The 17523-nt window shown below is 36.4% G+C and overlaps 1 protein-coding gene across 2 annotated transcripts; it reads left to right on the top strand.

Moving 5' to 3' along the window:
* The first annotated feature begins 1095 nt into the window (after positions 1-1095).
* Ube3a (ubiquitin protein ligase E3A) lies at positions 1096-16658 on the top strand. 2 transcript variants are annotated; one of them, XM_028172748.2, is made up of 16 exons: positions 1096-1383; positions 1635-1818; positions 3264-3397; positions 3730-3881; positions 5181-5357; positions 5781-5896; positions 6704-6917; positions 7411-7580; positions 9745-9913; positions 10849-10983; positions 11595-11800; positions 12647-12828; positions 13088-13256; positions 13929-14096; positions 14367-14522; positions 16186-16658. In XM_028172748.2, the coding sequence occupies exons 1-16, from the start codon at positions 1349-1351 to the stop codon at positions 16522-16524; spliced, it is 2706 nt and encodes a 901-aa protein (XP_028028549.2). In that variant the 5' UTR covers positions 1096-1348; the 3' UTR covers positions 16525-16658. The 2 variants fall into 2 exon arrangements, with proteins under 2 accessions (XP_028028549.2, XP_028028548.2); XM_028172747.2 differs by having other exon boundaries at positions 1117-1383; positions 3730-3908.
* The last annotated feature ends 865 nt before the right edge of the window (positions 16659-17523 follow it).

Genomic DNA, 17523 nt, shown 5'->3' with positions numbered 1-17523 from the left:
TCTACGCGGTTTTAATCATGAAAAAAAAACAAAAAAAGTGTGTGTGTCCGCTCCGACGCACGACTGGAGTTTACTGGATATAAAAAATTAAACGAAACAATACGAGAAATAGTTCTATATTACGACAACACGATACACTACAGATTATTAACAAATTAACGAGACACAAAACAAACGACTAACAAATATATGAAAATACAAAATGAGAGAAACGCGCGATCAGTACGAGGCTTTGTGGCGGACTGCCGGCGCAGCAGCCCGGCGCGCATTTCGTGTGACATGCGCATAACGCATTTCGTGTGACATGCTAGTACGATTTTGGTCCCCATAATTTTCATACCCCGGGCCTATATATGTAAATCGATTCTAAAGGAGTAAACTCCAATAAAAAGTGTGTGTGTCCGCTCCGACGCACGACTGGAGTTTACTGGATATAAAAAATTAAACGAAACAATACGAGAAATAGTTCTATATTACGACAACACGATACACTACAGATTATTAACAAATTAACGAGACACAAAACAAACGACTAACAAATATATGAAAATACAATAATGAGAGAAACGCGCGATCAGTACGAGGCTTTGTGGCGGACTGCCGGCGCATGTACTAGCATGTCACACGAAATGCGCATAACGCATTTCGTGTGACATGCTAGTACGATTTTGGTCCCCATAATTTTCATACCCCGGGCCTATATATGTAAATCGATTCTAAAGGAGTAAACTCCAATAAATCCTGAAGGATCAATTAATTGGTATACAGTTTAATTAAAAAAATTAACTTCAGTCACCTGCTATGGTCAAAATTTTTGAGAAATGCTCAGTAACTAATATTTTAATCTGTGAACTACTACAGAGCATTTTCCAGAGTTTCAAACTATAAATTCCAAATTTTAAATTTATGTTGACAGTAATTCACAAATGTCGATTCAGTAAAACCACTGAAGTAGGAAACCTATCTGAGTCAAACAGGCTTTTTATATGACAGCTTCAAAACGATCTTGTGCACATCAATATCAAATCGACTAAACCACAAAATCGAATCAACGATTGTGCACTTTCTTGCCAAAAGGTAAAGTAGCCAATGGCCGTAACAAAAAAAAGAAAATTTCACAAAAATCTCAATTTGTAATTTTGTACATAGGTATGATAGGTACCTACATAAAACACAATAATAGCCAATAGGTAAAATTATATGTTGTACTATGTAAATGTTGTTTGTTTAGTCCAAGAGGTGAACACAAAAAATATTTCTAAAATTTGTACCCTGCTAATGTTTACGTTATCACCGTATTTATGTAACTGGCCGTTTGAAATCACTACAGTATTATTAAGAATTTTCTATGAACCCGAAAAGCGAGTCTGTCGAAGCTTCGAGGTATGTATCTGTTTTATTTTTTCACTATAGTATTAATATTTAAAAATTCACATCACGTTGACCTATATGATTACCAAAATATATGTAAATTTTATTGTATTTGTTTCGTGCAGAAACAAAATGTTGATAGGGGTTATGAAGCATTACTTGCTATTTTAGTACCTCCTTCTAAACAAAAATAAAGTGTTGTTTGAAAATATGTTTATAACGTTTTGTAATAAATATATGCATCACTATTATTTATCATTCAGGGGGAGCGAAGCATCATCATCATCGATAAATTCACCCCCTGACATTGTTGAAGACCAGCTAACATCAGGAAATATTATGAAGCGAGCCGCAGCCAAGCAGTTAATTGAAAAATATTTTTACCAACTGCTAGATGGTTGCGGAAATGTTAACTGTGATAACCGGTATTGTGCATCAAGTGGGGCGGTGAGTAATGAATGGTTTTTTTTTTAATTAAACTAACCACCGATTTGGTGAATAGGTATATTCAAATATTGTATTCAGATTTCTAGGTATAAACACTATTGTTTCAACAGGCTGTATGGAAACATTAATGGAAGTAGGAATATTAATACACCAATCGACTGCCATAAAATAAAAATTGTATTGTAAATACCGAATACACTATTCATTTGCAACTCTAAGCATAATTTATTTATTTTATAAGTACTTATTGATAGTAAGTACTATAGGAAGTTTATGTTTTGTCAATAGTAAAAATCATGAATAAATATTAAAATAAAACTAACAAAATTATTGAACATAAATCAATGTAGAGCTGAATATAAATTTTGTTTCACTAAAATCTGATAACACTTGAAATTGGATAGATTAGATAGAGTTTTGTAATTGACATATTTGGTAAATTTAAATGCTTGTTTTATAAAAAGTGATTACTTGGGTTCATAGTATACATATATTGTATTTCACAAACTTATAAACTGTTACAATACTGGCTGGTCATTGAATATTCAGCTTTATTGTTACAGTCCAACAATCCAATTTCACTATGAAATCTCAACAAAAATATGAATTTGAATAGATATATCAAAATCCGTTTCATAATATATATATAACAAAAACCTTATCATGTAATTGATAAATAAAGTACCAATATTCTCTGGGATCCTGATCAATTTCTAACGTTAGATATTGAAATGATTAAAAATGATGCCAATTTATGAGTTCTTATGGTTAACATAAAAAAAATATATGTACATGGTTAGTAAGTTGTCTTATGAAACCACACGGGAAGATATCACCATCCAATTTTTTTTCCATGTGGCTGTAATGTGTCCCTATTTGAAGAATGCAGCACTGTTTTACTATATATATGAGACTTAATCCTCGTATCTTAAGGTGTGACATGATACTAATGATGTTGGGTGGCAGGCCATCCATAATTTCACCCATTAACTATATACACATCATAAAATAAACCATTATTTAGATGGAAAGAGTTCACTGTATATTTCATTTTAAATAATTATTTTCGTCATAGTCACAAAAAAATGGAACAGAACTATACAACCAATAAATATAATTTTTAGAATATGTAAGGCATATTTAAATTTTAAATGGATAATAATTATAAAAAAATAACAAAATGAGGCAAAATTAAAAGGTACAAAGTTAGGAACTTTCAGAACAGTGAATTTGGTTTTAATATATAAAACTATACAGGGTGTCCCAGAACTCAACGTGAACCCAAATCAGGGTGACAGAATTGATTGTAACCATCATGAGAAAAATCAGAAAAAGAAACTATCCCATGCAGTTTGGAAATTATGGGCATTTAAGAAAAACCTAGAAATTTGTTGAGTTCTGGGACACCCTGTATAACGAGTAGTATTAAATTCGTTTTTTTTCAGGCACGAAATTTGTCCCCCAATGAAGCTGCCGCAGAAGCAATTAAGTTGTTCTACAAAGAAGCTCGCCTCTGTAGTTCTGTAACACCCAATAAAGTGTCTCGGACTGATTCTAATTCATATGAGCCAAGCCCAAGGTAATTTTTAATGCTGCTTCTTATTATATAGAACTAGAAGTAGACTCCTAGAGATCATTAGTATTTATTAAGTAATGCACTGCCTCAAGACGGAAGTCTGATTGATCTATGTTGCCAATGACAACAGGCTACACTAACATTTGACCATTTATAATAATTTAACAGTTATGTTTTTATAATTTTCCTGTACCTGATTAGAATGTCACTTTAATGTCTTGATCTGAATGAATATCTCATTAAAGCTAACTCATTAAAGCTAACTCATAAATGCAACTGGTTACCGATAGTAAATGTTATGATAGTATATAATCTTACTTTGTATGATATAACAGTTCGACACTTGGGCCGAATCACAAAAACACATCAGAGAATAAAGAGAATCAAAATATCACAACACCGGAGCCAAGCACTGCGTCACGAGAGGAACCTCATACTAGTCACACTGCACAGCAACAGAAACAAAAGAAAAGAAAACGCTATAACAGTAAGGATTATCAGAATGTTGTATTAGGTAGGCAGCACCTGGCTATGAATTATTTCAGTAATCTTATCAGTACAAATACTGGGATACGACATATTTCTAGCCATTCTAGGCATTTTGAAGTCGTCGTGGCCTAAAGGATAAGACGTCCGGTGCATTCGTGTTGAAGCGATGCAACGGTGTTCGAATCCCGCAGGCGGGTACCAATTTTTCTAATGAAATACGTACTCAACAAATGTTCACAATTGACTTCCACGGTGAAGGAATAACATCGTGTAATAAAAATCAAACCCGCAAAATTATAATTTGCGTAATCACTGGTGGTAGGACCTTTTGTGAGTCCGCGCGGGTAGGTGCCACCGCCCTGTCTATTTCTGCCGTGAAGCAGTAATGCGTTTCGGTTTGAAGGGTGGGGCAGCCGTTGTAACTATACTGAGACTTTAGAACTTTTATCTCAAGGTGGGTGGCGCGTCTACGTTGTAGATGTCTATGGGCTCCAGTAACCACTTAACACCAGGTGGGCTATGAGCTCGTCCACCCATCTAAGCAATAAAAAAAAAATTATGCTGTGAAAAATATATGCGTTTTAGTTACATGGGTACGACGTATTTACTATCAAGACCGTTTCTTCGAAGACTGGTACATATCTCACATTAGCCAAAACAGTTTATTTTTGATCCTACTACATAGGGTGCATTGAGGATTTTTCCGAAAATTAAGACCACCATGCGCCATACCAAATGATGCGATGCCGCTGTTAGGTTTTTGCAGATTGGTACCAATATCTCCAAGGAAATATGCACCTAGCTTGCGATTTTGAGTTACTTAATCGATTAATAACATAGAGTAATATCAAACATCGGGCAATATAAATTATCGTACCACCAGCCACTTAACTTCAGGTAGGCCGTGAACATGTTAATCCATTTAATGCAATAAAAAAGATGGTGTATTTTGCTATTAAAACACGTTTCAACAAAATGTTCTGTGTAGTTCTTACTTGCACACTGAAGTCATTCATTAGAAAAATACCAATTAAGTATTATTTATTAATTGCTTTTCCGCCTGGGATCATTAGGATTATGGATATTTTTTTGTTTGTCACAAAAGAAACTATTAAACTAATAAATATGTGTAATGATCACTATTTGCCCAATTACCATTACACTGCACAAACAGAAAATGCAGCAGTTCAAAATTGTTGCTCAAGTGTAAAGTTATACGTGAAGTCAATTAAAATGAACGAAAGACGGTACAATTTTTTGATGAAAGCGTTAGATGATTTGTTGATACTATTGTCAGATGGAGCACCACTGACGGAGGAACGAATCTACAAGCTGTGTGATGAGTGTCTGCAGAATAGAGCCGAGGAGCCACTGTCGAAAGCATTGAGCAAAGCATTTTCACGACCCTCAATCCTCGCCAGATGTTTTGCTAGTAAAATTAGTGAAAATGCCAATGAAACATCGAAAGATACAGGTAACCATTTCGTTTATATATCTGTTTATTTAAACTTTTATTTATTTACTGTGGAACATATACATGTCTATATAATGAAATTTTAAAGCGATTAATTTACTTTAGAAATTACTTGCCAGCATGCCAAAAATAAAGTAACAACAATTAAACATTATTGTATGATCATTCAAGCACACATTAAGTAATAATTGTAAATTGAGAGAAACGACACACTTCTTCTATATCGTTCTCTCACTACTGAGGATCGCGACCACATGCGAAGTACTTTCATTGTGCTCGATCATGGATGGCATGGACTGCATGGTACAGACTACCGCCAAGTGCTTCTCTTGCTAGGTCTGACCATCTGGCTGCTAAATTATACACACATCACTATACTTATACAAAATTACCATATTAATGTAAATGTATATTTTGTTACAGAAAAAGAGTCCAAAGAATCTTCGAGATCCTGCGACCCCGACAAGGACATCGACAGCGTCGCGGCGCCGCAGCTCGACGTCGCCTCGTGTCGCAGAGCCTTTCAGTATCTTGCCAAAGTGAGCACTCTTTTCTTCTACGAGCGAAATTATCCAACTTCAGTATCAGAGGACTTGAGGGGATTTTATTATTATTATCTTCTTGATTAATGGAAATCTGCCGATACTTTCAGCAATTTCTGCCATTGTCGAGCTATTTAAACACACTTTATATTATGAAAAGTATCCAATTTTGGCAATAATAATGGTGCCTGGAACAAACACAAAATTAAAGTTACTATAAACTTACATATTATAATAAAGTTTATGTACAGAGAATAATGCACTATATATAATTATAATTTTATAGAGTTAGTAGTTATAAACTTAATAAAAGCACTTATAATACGGGGGTCTGGGAATAGTGAGAGGAGGTGGCGAACATTTACCGGCCGTTGAATTTTCAGTTCGCTAATAACTTGGTCCTATATGAATGAGTTGTTCAAGCGACAATTGAGGAAAATGTGATCTATACTGCCGTCGTCCAAACCACATTCACACAACAAAGACTTGAGGGAATTGATTTGTCTTATTTGTTACAAACTAATTTAAGCGGTATTTTTGGACCTTAACATAGATTTTTACAATAAATGAATAATTGGAATGGAACAAAAATATATAACCTTTTTTATTAATTCAAGACAACTTTATAGGTTTCTACTTTTATATAGTTAAAAGCTTAAATTGTTTTTGTCTATTGTATGTCAAACCACAAGAAAGGATACATGAAGGCTTTTAAAACTTGTCGAACTAAAATTGATATTAATTAATAAATGTATTCAATCATCTTTAATGGATAACAATATTGTATGCAATGCTTGATTTCAGGTTCCAACGGAATACTACAGTACAGATTTAGTAATTGCACTCAAGTCTTTGGGTTCATACTTAACTAAGGATTTAAAATCTGAAAAATTGAGCATAGAGGATGCGGTTAACTGTTTCGTCATTACATTTGAACTACCAAATTTGGGGTGCAGCGATTATTTTGAAATCGCATTACCGGATGTGTGTCTGGCTATCGGAGAACTACCTATCAAAGGTATGAATAAAATGTGCATTAGATTACAAGAGTATCTGAACAAGATTTTTCATTTAAGTAACTGGTTGTACTGCTGTAGTGATTCATGTCACGGTAATGCATTCAAGATAGGAAGTTGGGGAGGACGGCATCACCTTAAGAAGTACTACTTCCTCCACCTCAAGTATATTTTCAAATAAAAAGGTGTAACAAAATCGATCAAGAAATGATGAAAAATTCAGTGCATAAACATTAAAAATACAGTCCAACGTAGAAAACTAATCTTTTTTAAATGATACATTATAATTATACTATTATTAAGTACAATTGTCCACTTATGTAAATTTTAATTGTTTATGGTACTAATACTAGTAGTAGTAGGGACTTGAAAAATACATTTATTCCTTTAAGCCTTTAATAATATTATATACATATATACAAATTATTAAGCTCAGGCAAGTTACGTGGTTGACATTGTAGCTACTGCGAAAATAATCATTAATATCATTCTCAGGTCAAGCAAGACTGGCCCGTATCTGGTCTCAATACTGCAAGGATAGTTTACGTAACATATTGGAGACGCTACAGCAACTCATCAGTTTGAGGGTAGTTTCGTGTAACTACCACGTGTTCTTCCACGTACAAGAAGACGGACATGTGACTGGGCCTACAAGGGTCTTAAAGGTCAGTTCAGAATACTGTTAAATACTAATCTTTACGATTGAATATTTATTGGAATGGTATAACGCCTGCTGTGCTTAAAACTTCATTGCTTAATGGTTTTGACAGAACCAGCCCGGATAAATTATATTGATATTAATCTGCTGGCCAAAAATTAAGTCTTTTGTCACTCTACCAATTAACGAGCAGAAGTGATGACATATGTTTGCAGCTTCATAGTCTTATTAATTGCCAAATAAATTGTAATTGTCAATCTATCTATATATGTAAAAATGAATTGCTGTTCGTTAGTCTCGCTAAAACTCGAGAACGGCTGGACCGATTTGGCTAATTTTGGTCTTGAATTATTTGTGGAAGTCCAGAGAAGGTTTAAAAGGTAGATAACTTAATGAAAATGTTCGGAATTAAATAAAAATGACAATTTTGTTTTTCCATTGATGTGTCCCCCGTCGGACGGATTCCTTTTTGTTTGTTTTAAGTTTAGTTTATACAAAAGTTTAAGTCTTTTACTCTTCGATTAAGGCACTACGAAGTCTGCCGGATCAGTTAGTGGATTAAATAAAACTAAGAAAAGAAAAATTAGAACACTAAAACAAGTGGTAGAGCTGGTACTGGGAAATCTAAACAAATATGTTTGAAAAATTGTATTATAATTTTTTTTTTCTTTATTTTAAAATTGTATGCAATGTTATGCAAATAAAAAGTTAGTTGGAAAATGTGTTGTGCGGTGTAGTAATGCGGCTTCACAAAATATGAACTTGCCAAATCAACAAAAAATATGTATACCTTTTTGCAATTTTTTTTTATTGCTTACTTGCGTAGACGATTTCCCGACCCACCTGATGTTAAGTGGGTACCGGAGCCCATAGACATCTACAACGTAAATGCCGCCACTCACTTTGAGATACAAGTTCTAAGGTCTCAAGTATAGTTACAGCGGCTGCCCCACCCTTCAAACTGAAATGCATTACTGCTTCACGGCAGAAATAGACAGGGTGGTGGTACCTACCCGTGCGGACTCACAAGAGGTCCTACCACCAGTGATTACGCAAATTATAATTTTGCGGGTTTGATTTTTATTACACGATGTTATTCCTTCACCGTGGAAGTCAATCGTGAACATTTACACCTATTAGCTAAATTATCATTGTTTTAACTAACGTTATGAATGGAGTTCGCCCTTCATTCGGTTGCTGTAACGATCTACCTACACCCTGTATAAAGTATAAAGAAAAAATTCAAAGCTAACAGTGTACTTAGTGCGAATTTCTTAACGAGAACGTTAGCGTAAAAGTTAAGTCAATTTTGTATGCAGTTGGAACAGCGCCCCTAGCGGCAAACGTAGGCAAACGATCCCATTCTATACAAATATGAGCTAACTTTGACGCTATCGAGAATGTTAAAAAACTCGCACTAAGCACACAGATATTTGTATTTTTTTTTAATGGATTTTATGCCCTGGTAATTAAAACCATTGGTCATGTCTTATTTTAATTTATATTCATATTTTTATGAAAAATGATATTATGGAGTGAAATGAAATGAAGATGATTAATTTGAGACATTAATCAACTGGGATGAAATTAAATGAAATGAAATGGGATGAAATATAATCTCAGTAAAATGGTGGTCATTTACTAAGTGAGATTTTTTCAGTGGACTTTATGGAGGATCCCGAGAAGTTACGTCCAGCGGCTTTGTTTCATTTTCCCACATTTGTGCAAAACAGTTAATAAACCACCGTTATTACACATTTAAACCCGAAGAAACACTAAATAGACAAAATAAAACAAATCACACAACTTCACTCCTCGCGTTCCCGCCAAAAAGTCCAGATATTTGTATTGTTACGTTTAGTCAATGGCGGATCCAGGGGGGGGGGGGGGTCATGGGGGGCATGACCACCCCCTGAGCTGGTTCCAGGACTTAGGTGGACCACTAATTGAATATAATGATTTTATTTATATATTTTGTCACCATACAGATTTTATGTAATACATACCTTCAATATTTAATTAATTTAATATAATATAATAACTTTGTATAATGGCAAACGTCTGGGAACGAACGCATCTAAATTTGACTATGTGACCCCCTCCTGGCGCCAAAGCTGGATCCGCCCTTGCGTTTAGTAACAACATTGATTTATCTTTACAATTGTTCGTAGGTCCTATACTACGCAAGCATATTAGCTGGAGTTTTAGATTCAAACACATTACATGAGGAACCGATTGTGATCGCACACCAGCACGACCCACTCGAGAGTGTATTAGGACATTTGTACCCGCCTTCGTCGATGAAGGGTGCGAGAAACTCACAACTCAACGACCCTTTAGGTAAGTAGTAATCTCTAGTAGAGTATCTAAGTGGTGACGTCATTACGGATCCTCTCGATCCACTAACGGTGCTTTTAGGTACGTCAAGCACCGGTCCTCGTTCTCGTAAACCCGTCGCTTCCGACGAAGGGCTCGACGAGTAAACTAATCCATAGACACAGCCCACTGAGTTTCTCGCCGGATCTTCTCAGTGGGTCGCGTTTCCGATCTGGTGGTAGATTCTGCGAAGCACTGCTCTTGCTAGGGCCAGTGTTAGCAACACTCCCGGTTTGAGTCCCGTGAACTTACCTATACGTCAAGAAGCTGAAAGAAATAGCCTCTCAAGGCCATCAGCTTACCTAAGCTAGAAAAAAAAACTACCTAGAAAAAGAAATTGTAAAAGTGGAACCTTAGAACTCATGTCTCAAGGTGGGTGGCGGCATTTATGTTGTAGATGTCTATGGGCTCCGGTAACCACTTAACATCAGGTGGGCCGTGAGCTCGTCCAGCCATCATAGCAATAAAAAAATCTATGTAATATCTATCAATGTTGTAATTCAAAAAGCTCTAAAATAATAATATATTAAAAATCGGTTTAGTTTTCTAATTTTGTAATAATATATATATCGAAGCGTAAAAGGCTATTTGGGTAAAGCGACATTTTTGCATCATTATAGGAGAGCCATTTTAAGTTTAAAAAAAATTTCATTAATATAAAAACTTCTTCAGCTATTTGAACTGAGTAAACATTAATTGAAGCTCAATTAAAAGCATCAAACTGTTGATGCTAATACCAAATAAAACGCATCCTTAAATAGAAAGATAAATGTATGTAGCGTATTAAGCGAACTGTTTTTCCTTAGCTTTTCGCCCCTCGATATATATAGTGCTATCCAATAAGCCAGATTCGCTTCGTATTTGTGAAATAATTGGGAAAAAAAAATGTTTTTGTGCAGCCGTCGAACTAGGCGTTAGTGTGCTAGACTCGAGAACGCCGTACCTGCCGTTCGAAGACTTCTACAACGAGCCGCTCAGTGATGTCATAGAAATGGATAAAGATTGCGAAGATTATGAGATGGTAATTAGTAGGCGTGAGTATTATTATTTTTTGCATACCAAAAAGTGGTTGAGTGCTTATTTATAATAAATAGTATCTGTTAGTAGTAGTTTTATAATTAAAAAAAATTTTTGCCGTACAAATATATTTTTATATAATAGTATAGCTCTGAGATGCTGTTAAAAGTTTTAGAGGGTATTAATAGGCATTTCAGTCGCCTTATGATGTAGGTGAGTTATTAAGCTATTAGTTCGCATAGTACACTATTTATTGAACAAGAATTTTTAATGCATAAAAGCTCTTTGTGTGTGTGCGTGCGTGATGCGTGCGTATGTTTGTGTGTGTGTTTGTGTGTGTGTTTGTGTGTGTGTTTGTGTGTGTGTGTGTGTGTGTGTGTGTGTGTGTGTGTGTGTGTGTGTGTGTGTGTGTGTGTGTGTGTGTGTGTGTGTGTGTGTGTGTGTGTGTGTGAGAGAGAGAGAGAGAGAGATCGCTAAGAGTGATCTTTTCTAGATAACCATCAAAGTGGTGGAAGGTGGAAAAGAATCGCTTGGAAACTAATTACACGCGGTGTACCAATCAATTGAAATATGTTTATATACACACATATATACATACAAGTAAGTAATTGTGATATGTTTTTTCCAGCCAACACGAGGTTCTCGTTCCTGCGGCACCCGTTCGTGCTGACGGTGGCCAGCAAGTCGCTGGGGCTGTACTACGAGAACCGGCTGCGCATGTACTCGGAGAGCCGCGCCGCGCTGCTGCAGGCCGCCGTGGGCGCCGCGCGGCCCGAGCCCTTCCTGCGCCTGCGCGTGCGCCGCTCGCACCTCATCGAGGACGCGCTCGTCGTGGTGCGTACACACCCACTGTGCCCTGCCTATTGCTGCCGTGAAGCAGTAATGCGTTTCTATTTGAAGGGTGGGACAGCCGTTGTACTAAGTAAGACCTTAGAACTCATATCTCAAGGTGGTTGGCGGCATTTGTAGATGCCTATGGGCTCCGGTAACCACTTAACAACAGGTGGGCTGTGAGCTCGTCCACCCATCTATGCTATAAAAAAATTTGGGATTTGGTTAAGCCTGTCCTCGAAGCAGTTCACCATGAAAGCACCACAATTCTGCCTATGTCTGTCACGGTGCAGTTGTGTACTCCAGTCTGAAGGCTCGGAGAGTTGTGACGTGGTGGTACTCTGTGAAATGTGTTTCCTCGTTTGTCTTCTATGTTGTTTAAAGTATACTAGTGGGACCACTAGTCATTGGGTCTTGGGAGCTTTAGTAAAAATTCGACTATAATTAATTGGAATTATAAATTTGAACAATATTATAGTTCTATTGTCAAATACTATGATATGATATACTTCTATAATCACAGATTTCGTCAAGACTACACTATAGACAAATAATATTAAAGGCAAACAATGTTAACATGTTCTCAATTTAACCACAGATTTTGAGCATTAACAAAAGTTTAACAATAAACCAAGAGTATATATAATATGTATGTATGTGTGTGTCATGTTTTTTTTATTGATTTAATGTATTATTAATGCATAATTAAAAAAAATTTGCATTCTACACTCCTTTTCTATATTCTCTAAGTGTGGGAAATTTCATACTCCTCCGTCCACGCCATTTTCGTAAAAATGGGTACAAAGTTTTTGCTTCACGTATTAATATATAGGTGTGATTTGATTTTAGCTGGAAATGATATCAATGGAAAGAGCTCTGGATCTGAAGAAGCAGTTAGTTGTTGAATTCGAAGGGGAACAGGGCGTCGACGAAGGAGGTGTCAGTAAGGAGTTTTTCCAACTAATTGTCGAAGAAATATTCAACCCGGACTATGGCATGTTCACGCACCAACAGGACTCTCGTAATGTATGGTGAGTGTTACATGGGGCTTTTTATTTGTGAGCCATATTTTACTGTTCATGGTATCGGTTTGATTCTTTGTTAAATTTGTTCGTATAAAGTATAGGGTCCACAATTTGACAAACAACATTCAGTAATTAGATTGGAGTGTTGTATAGAGCTGTTTCACAAGATTGCATGCTAAATATCTAAATTGTCACTTTTTTTGTATTGTACGCTACATGTGAGAATAACATAATAGATAATGATAACAATCTTGACAAATTGCAGGTTCAACCCCACATCGTTTGAAACGGAAGCACAGTTCACTTTGATTGGTATAGTGCTCGGTCTTGCCATATACAACAATGTTATTTTAGCAGTTAACTTCCCTATGGTCGTGTATAGAAAGCTATTAGGCAGGAAAGGCTCTTTCGAAGACTTAGTTGATTGGAATCCTGTGAGTATCTTGTATGATTAATGTTGTATGGTATAAAGTCCATGGGCGAAAAGCCTGGGCCTACAAGGGCAATAAAAAAAATAACTGGTGAAGCTGTGGTAGTTGAAGTTCTTGACACGCCGATGAAGAAGTGTGAAGGTTGTTAAGTATTTAATTTCACCAACATTTTATTTGTACCAGGACATATCCTGTCCATGGGTGAATTCATATGTTCAGGTCTGAACTGTAGAATATTTTGAATATAAAACGTTTAAATATTTAATACTAGATAGATTGGAGGTTCCCCTGCAATGTTCTCCAAGCTCTATGTTAATCTTGATTGCTAATTTGTTCAAACCCCTCTACTATTAAGCCGTAAGCCTATATACCTTATTATATCATTGTAACTATACTTGAGACCTTAGAACTTATATCTCAAGGTGGGTGGCGCATTTACGTTGTAGATGATGGGCTCCAGTAACCACTTCACAACAGGTGGGCTGTGAGCTCGTCCACCCAACTTAGCAATTAAAAAAAAGAAATCTTGCTTTGTTGAATTGAGGATAAATTTATTACGATTCATGGCATTTAATTGATGGTACTTTGAAAACACATGCCACTTGGGTGATGAACAAAACTAAATTTCAATATTCATAACAAAGATTAAGGTTATATTAATGTTTTACATTTCAGATTTTATACAACGGCTTAAAAGATATGCTGGAATACACGGGCGATGATCTAGAAGAGGTTTATTATCAGACATTCAGGATATGTTACCAAGACGTGTTCGGAACTAATATGTTTCACGAATTGAAAGTGAACGGAGATAATCTTTTTGTTACACAAGAAAACAAAAAGGTAAGACAAGTTTTAGTTTAAGGTTTATATTTATTACACTTTTTAAAAAAATATTTTTATTGACATTGTAGGCATTCGATCATACGGCCCACCTGATGGTAAGTGGTTACCGTCGCCCATGGACTTCAGCAATGTCAGGGGCAGAGCCAAGCCAGTGTCTACCGCAGTTACCACTGTTGTGAAATTTCGTATGTTCATGTTGTGTGAATTTGACTTTAACCGATCTGAATGTCCTTTTTAAAAACAATAAAATGTTGTTGTATGTTACAGGAATTTGTAGATTTATATGCAGATTTTTTACTTAATGTATCGGTAGAGACACAGTTCAGAGCGTTCCGACGTGGATTTTTGATGGTCACCGATGAGAGTCCACTCGGTGCATTCTTCAGGCCGGAAGAAGTTGAAATGCTTGTTTGTGGAAGCAAGGTACTTATTTTATAACCGACATTTAAAAGTATTTAGTAAACATCTATAGCTTACTGAGGTGCATCCCACCTGTTGTAGAGTATGGACGTTATTACATGAACGTTGCCAGTTATCTTGAACCATGGTGACTCGATGCAGTGTCGCCAACTGTTTGAAAACTTTCCCCCTAAAGCAATTTCAAAAACCACTAAATTCAAAACAAAACTCCCCAACGACGGACCAAGTATTTATTCATTACAATATAAGTAAAGAAATAAATAAAAATAATAAATAATTAGTTAATAACAATAGTTATTTAGTATTTTTAAGTATTTTTCTATATAAAATTTTATCCCTAAAAATATCCCCAAAAAATTTCACCCCTAAAAAAATCCCTGTATAGATTTTTCCCCCCTAAATTTGGGGGGAAAACCCCGGAGTTGGCATCACTGACTCGATGTTTCTGTTCCATTTTAAAACTTCATTTTATTGTACTTGAATTCTGTGCTAAAAGCTTTTTAAACATCATTAGCGCCACCTCTTGTCCGTTGACGGTACTAAATATACTACAAATTAATAGTCAACAGCTTTTGTTGCAAGTTTCAATTCATTGATAAACGAACACTCTTAGCACATATCAGATCTTACTTGTGGTATGTCGTATTATAGTCTCGCATGAGTAGGCTCAGTTCAAAGCCGCGAACCAGCGATTCGTATCTTTTGAAGGGTGAAACAGCTGTTATATTTACTTATTTAATTTAGAACACGATATGTCTCGAAGTAAGCGACGGTGTTCACATTGTCACGATGTCTATGGACTCCGGTAGTCACTTAGGGCTCGCAGTTCGTTATACTCTGGGTGCTAGGAGACTGCTTCCGAAAACGAAGACAGACGATAGTACTATTGACACCTTTGGTAATGGGACGAAAATAAAATAGATCATGATTTAAAAAAAATCATATTTTTTTGCAATTGCAATGTTTGAAGTGAAACTTCTTTAGAATCGTTGTGATTTCAAACTCGATGAAACGAAAAAATAAGTCCATAGAGACTCACACACATAAATGTATAGGATTCAACCGGTGAGAGAATGAGATAGAACACATTAGACGTTCTCGGTCTCTTTGTGCGACTCTTCGTAGCATCCCCATTATCGTCTACGAAACATTGTCCATATATATGCACCTGTGTAGTGGGATAGTCACAGTGCGACTTGCACACACACACACACTTTTTTATTGTGAACGCCGCCTCTAATTCTTTTATGGCGCCTGCAAATTTTATACGTACAAAGTTGTAAATTTTGGGGAGCGCGGTATCAGCGCCGCGCCGGTGTGCTTGTAAAAGCAACGCCGCGCCCGGGCGTTCGTTGATCCGAGTATCAGCTGTTTTTGATTTTGTGTTTCATTGCTGGTTGTTTTTTTAAATTAATTAATGTATTTTTTATGAAACTATCGTTTCATTTAGCTGTATTAACACAATGGAGGTTAAATAATGCTAATAAAATGTTTTAAAAATATGTTTTTTTTTTAAAATCAGGATCGTTTTTTTTCCGTCCCAGCATCATATGTTAGGTGTCATTAGTAATATCGTTACCTCGATCGATACCTTGTTTTCGGAAACGGTCTCTTAACACCCAGTAAATATAGCAATGCAATAAAAATATCGTATTATATTTTTAAGGTTTTCGATTTCCACGAGCTGGAAAAGTCGACAGAATACGATGGCGGCTACGCGTCCGACTCTAAAATCGTACAGGACTTTTGGGGCATCGTGCACAGCTTGCCGCTGGAGGACAAGCGGAAGCTGCTTCAGTTCACGACCGGGTCGGACCGGGTGCCCGTGGGCGGGCTGTGCAACTTGAACTTTGTGATCGCGAGGAACGGCCCGGACTGCGACCGGCTTCCCACCGCGCACACTTGCTTCAATGTCCTACTGCTACCCGAGTACGACACTAGAGACAAACTACAGGACAGACTCTTGAAAGCCATCAACTACTCGAAGGGATTCGGTTTGCATTGAAGATGCTATACGACGACGACGCAACGCAACGCGGAACTAACTCAACAAAATTAGCATAATATTATAGTGGAGGAGTCGCCACGATGATGTTTCTGTATCATTGATGATTAAAGTTTGTTTTATTTAAGCGTAAAGTTTTTTTTAAATTAATATATTTGTTATTTACTAGCGACCCGCCTTCGCTTCGCTTAGGAAACTGTAATTTATTATTGATTTCTCCACTATTTAATGGATTTTATTATACATATAAACCTTCCTCTTCAATCACTCTATCTATTAAAAAATACCGCATCAAAATCCGTTGCGTAGTTTTAAAGATTTAAGCATACACAGGGACAGATACAGGGACAGAGAAAGCGACTTTGTTTTATACTATGTAGTGACTACCTGTACCCGTCCGCTTCGCTGGGCATTTAAAATTAACATTATTTTTTCTCGCCCCCACAAAGATTCTCATCATTAACACCCCCGCAACTGGTGTAGGGAGTCCAACACTATAAATATTAGTCTATCCATTAAGTACATGTATTTTCTACATGGATACCAAGTTTCAAGTCAATCGGATCCATGGTTCAGTAGTTATAACGGAGCATCTGTAAAAATCACTATAGATCTATATATGAGTATAGATTATTACTGATGGTAGGATCTCTTGTGAGTCCGCACGGGTAGGTACCACCACCCTACTTATTTCTACCGTGAAGCAGTAATGCGTTTCGGTTTTAAGAGTGGGGCAGCCGTTGTAACTACACTGAGCCCTTAGAACTTATATGTCAAGGTGGGTGGCGCATTTACGTTGTAGATGTCTATGGGCTCCAGTAACCACTTAACACCATGTGGGCTGTGAGCTCGTCCAATCATCTAAGAAAAAACAATAATTGATTATTTAAGTACGCGTTCCGGCGTTTCGCGCTTCCTTATTTAGGATACAGCATGATTTGCCATCTTTATATACGTTCATATGTTTGAGTGACCCGATGGCGCAGTACTACGTACTGA

The sequence above is a fragment of the Bombyx mandarina genome, chromosome 13 (genome assembly GCF_030267445.1).
Source record: "Bombyx mandarina strain Sakado chromosome 13, ASM3026744v2".
Taxonomy (NCBI): domain Eukaryota; kingdom Metazoa; phylum Arthropoda; class Insecta; order Lepidoptera; family Bombycidae; genus Bombyx; species Bombyx mandarina.
The sequence above is the reverse complement of the archived record's forward strand: the minus strand, read 5'-3'. Positions and strand labels throughout refer to the sequence as shown.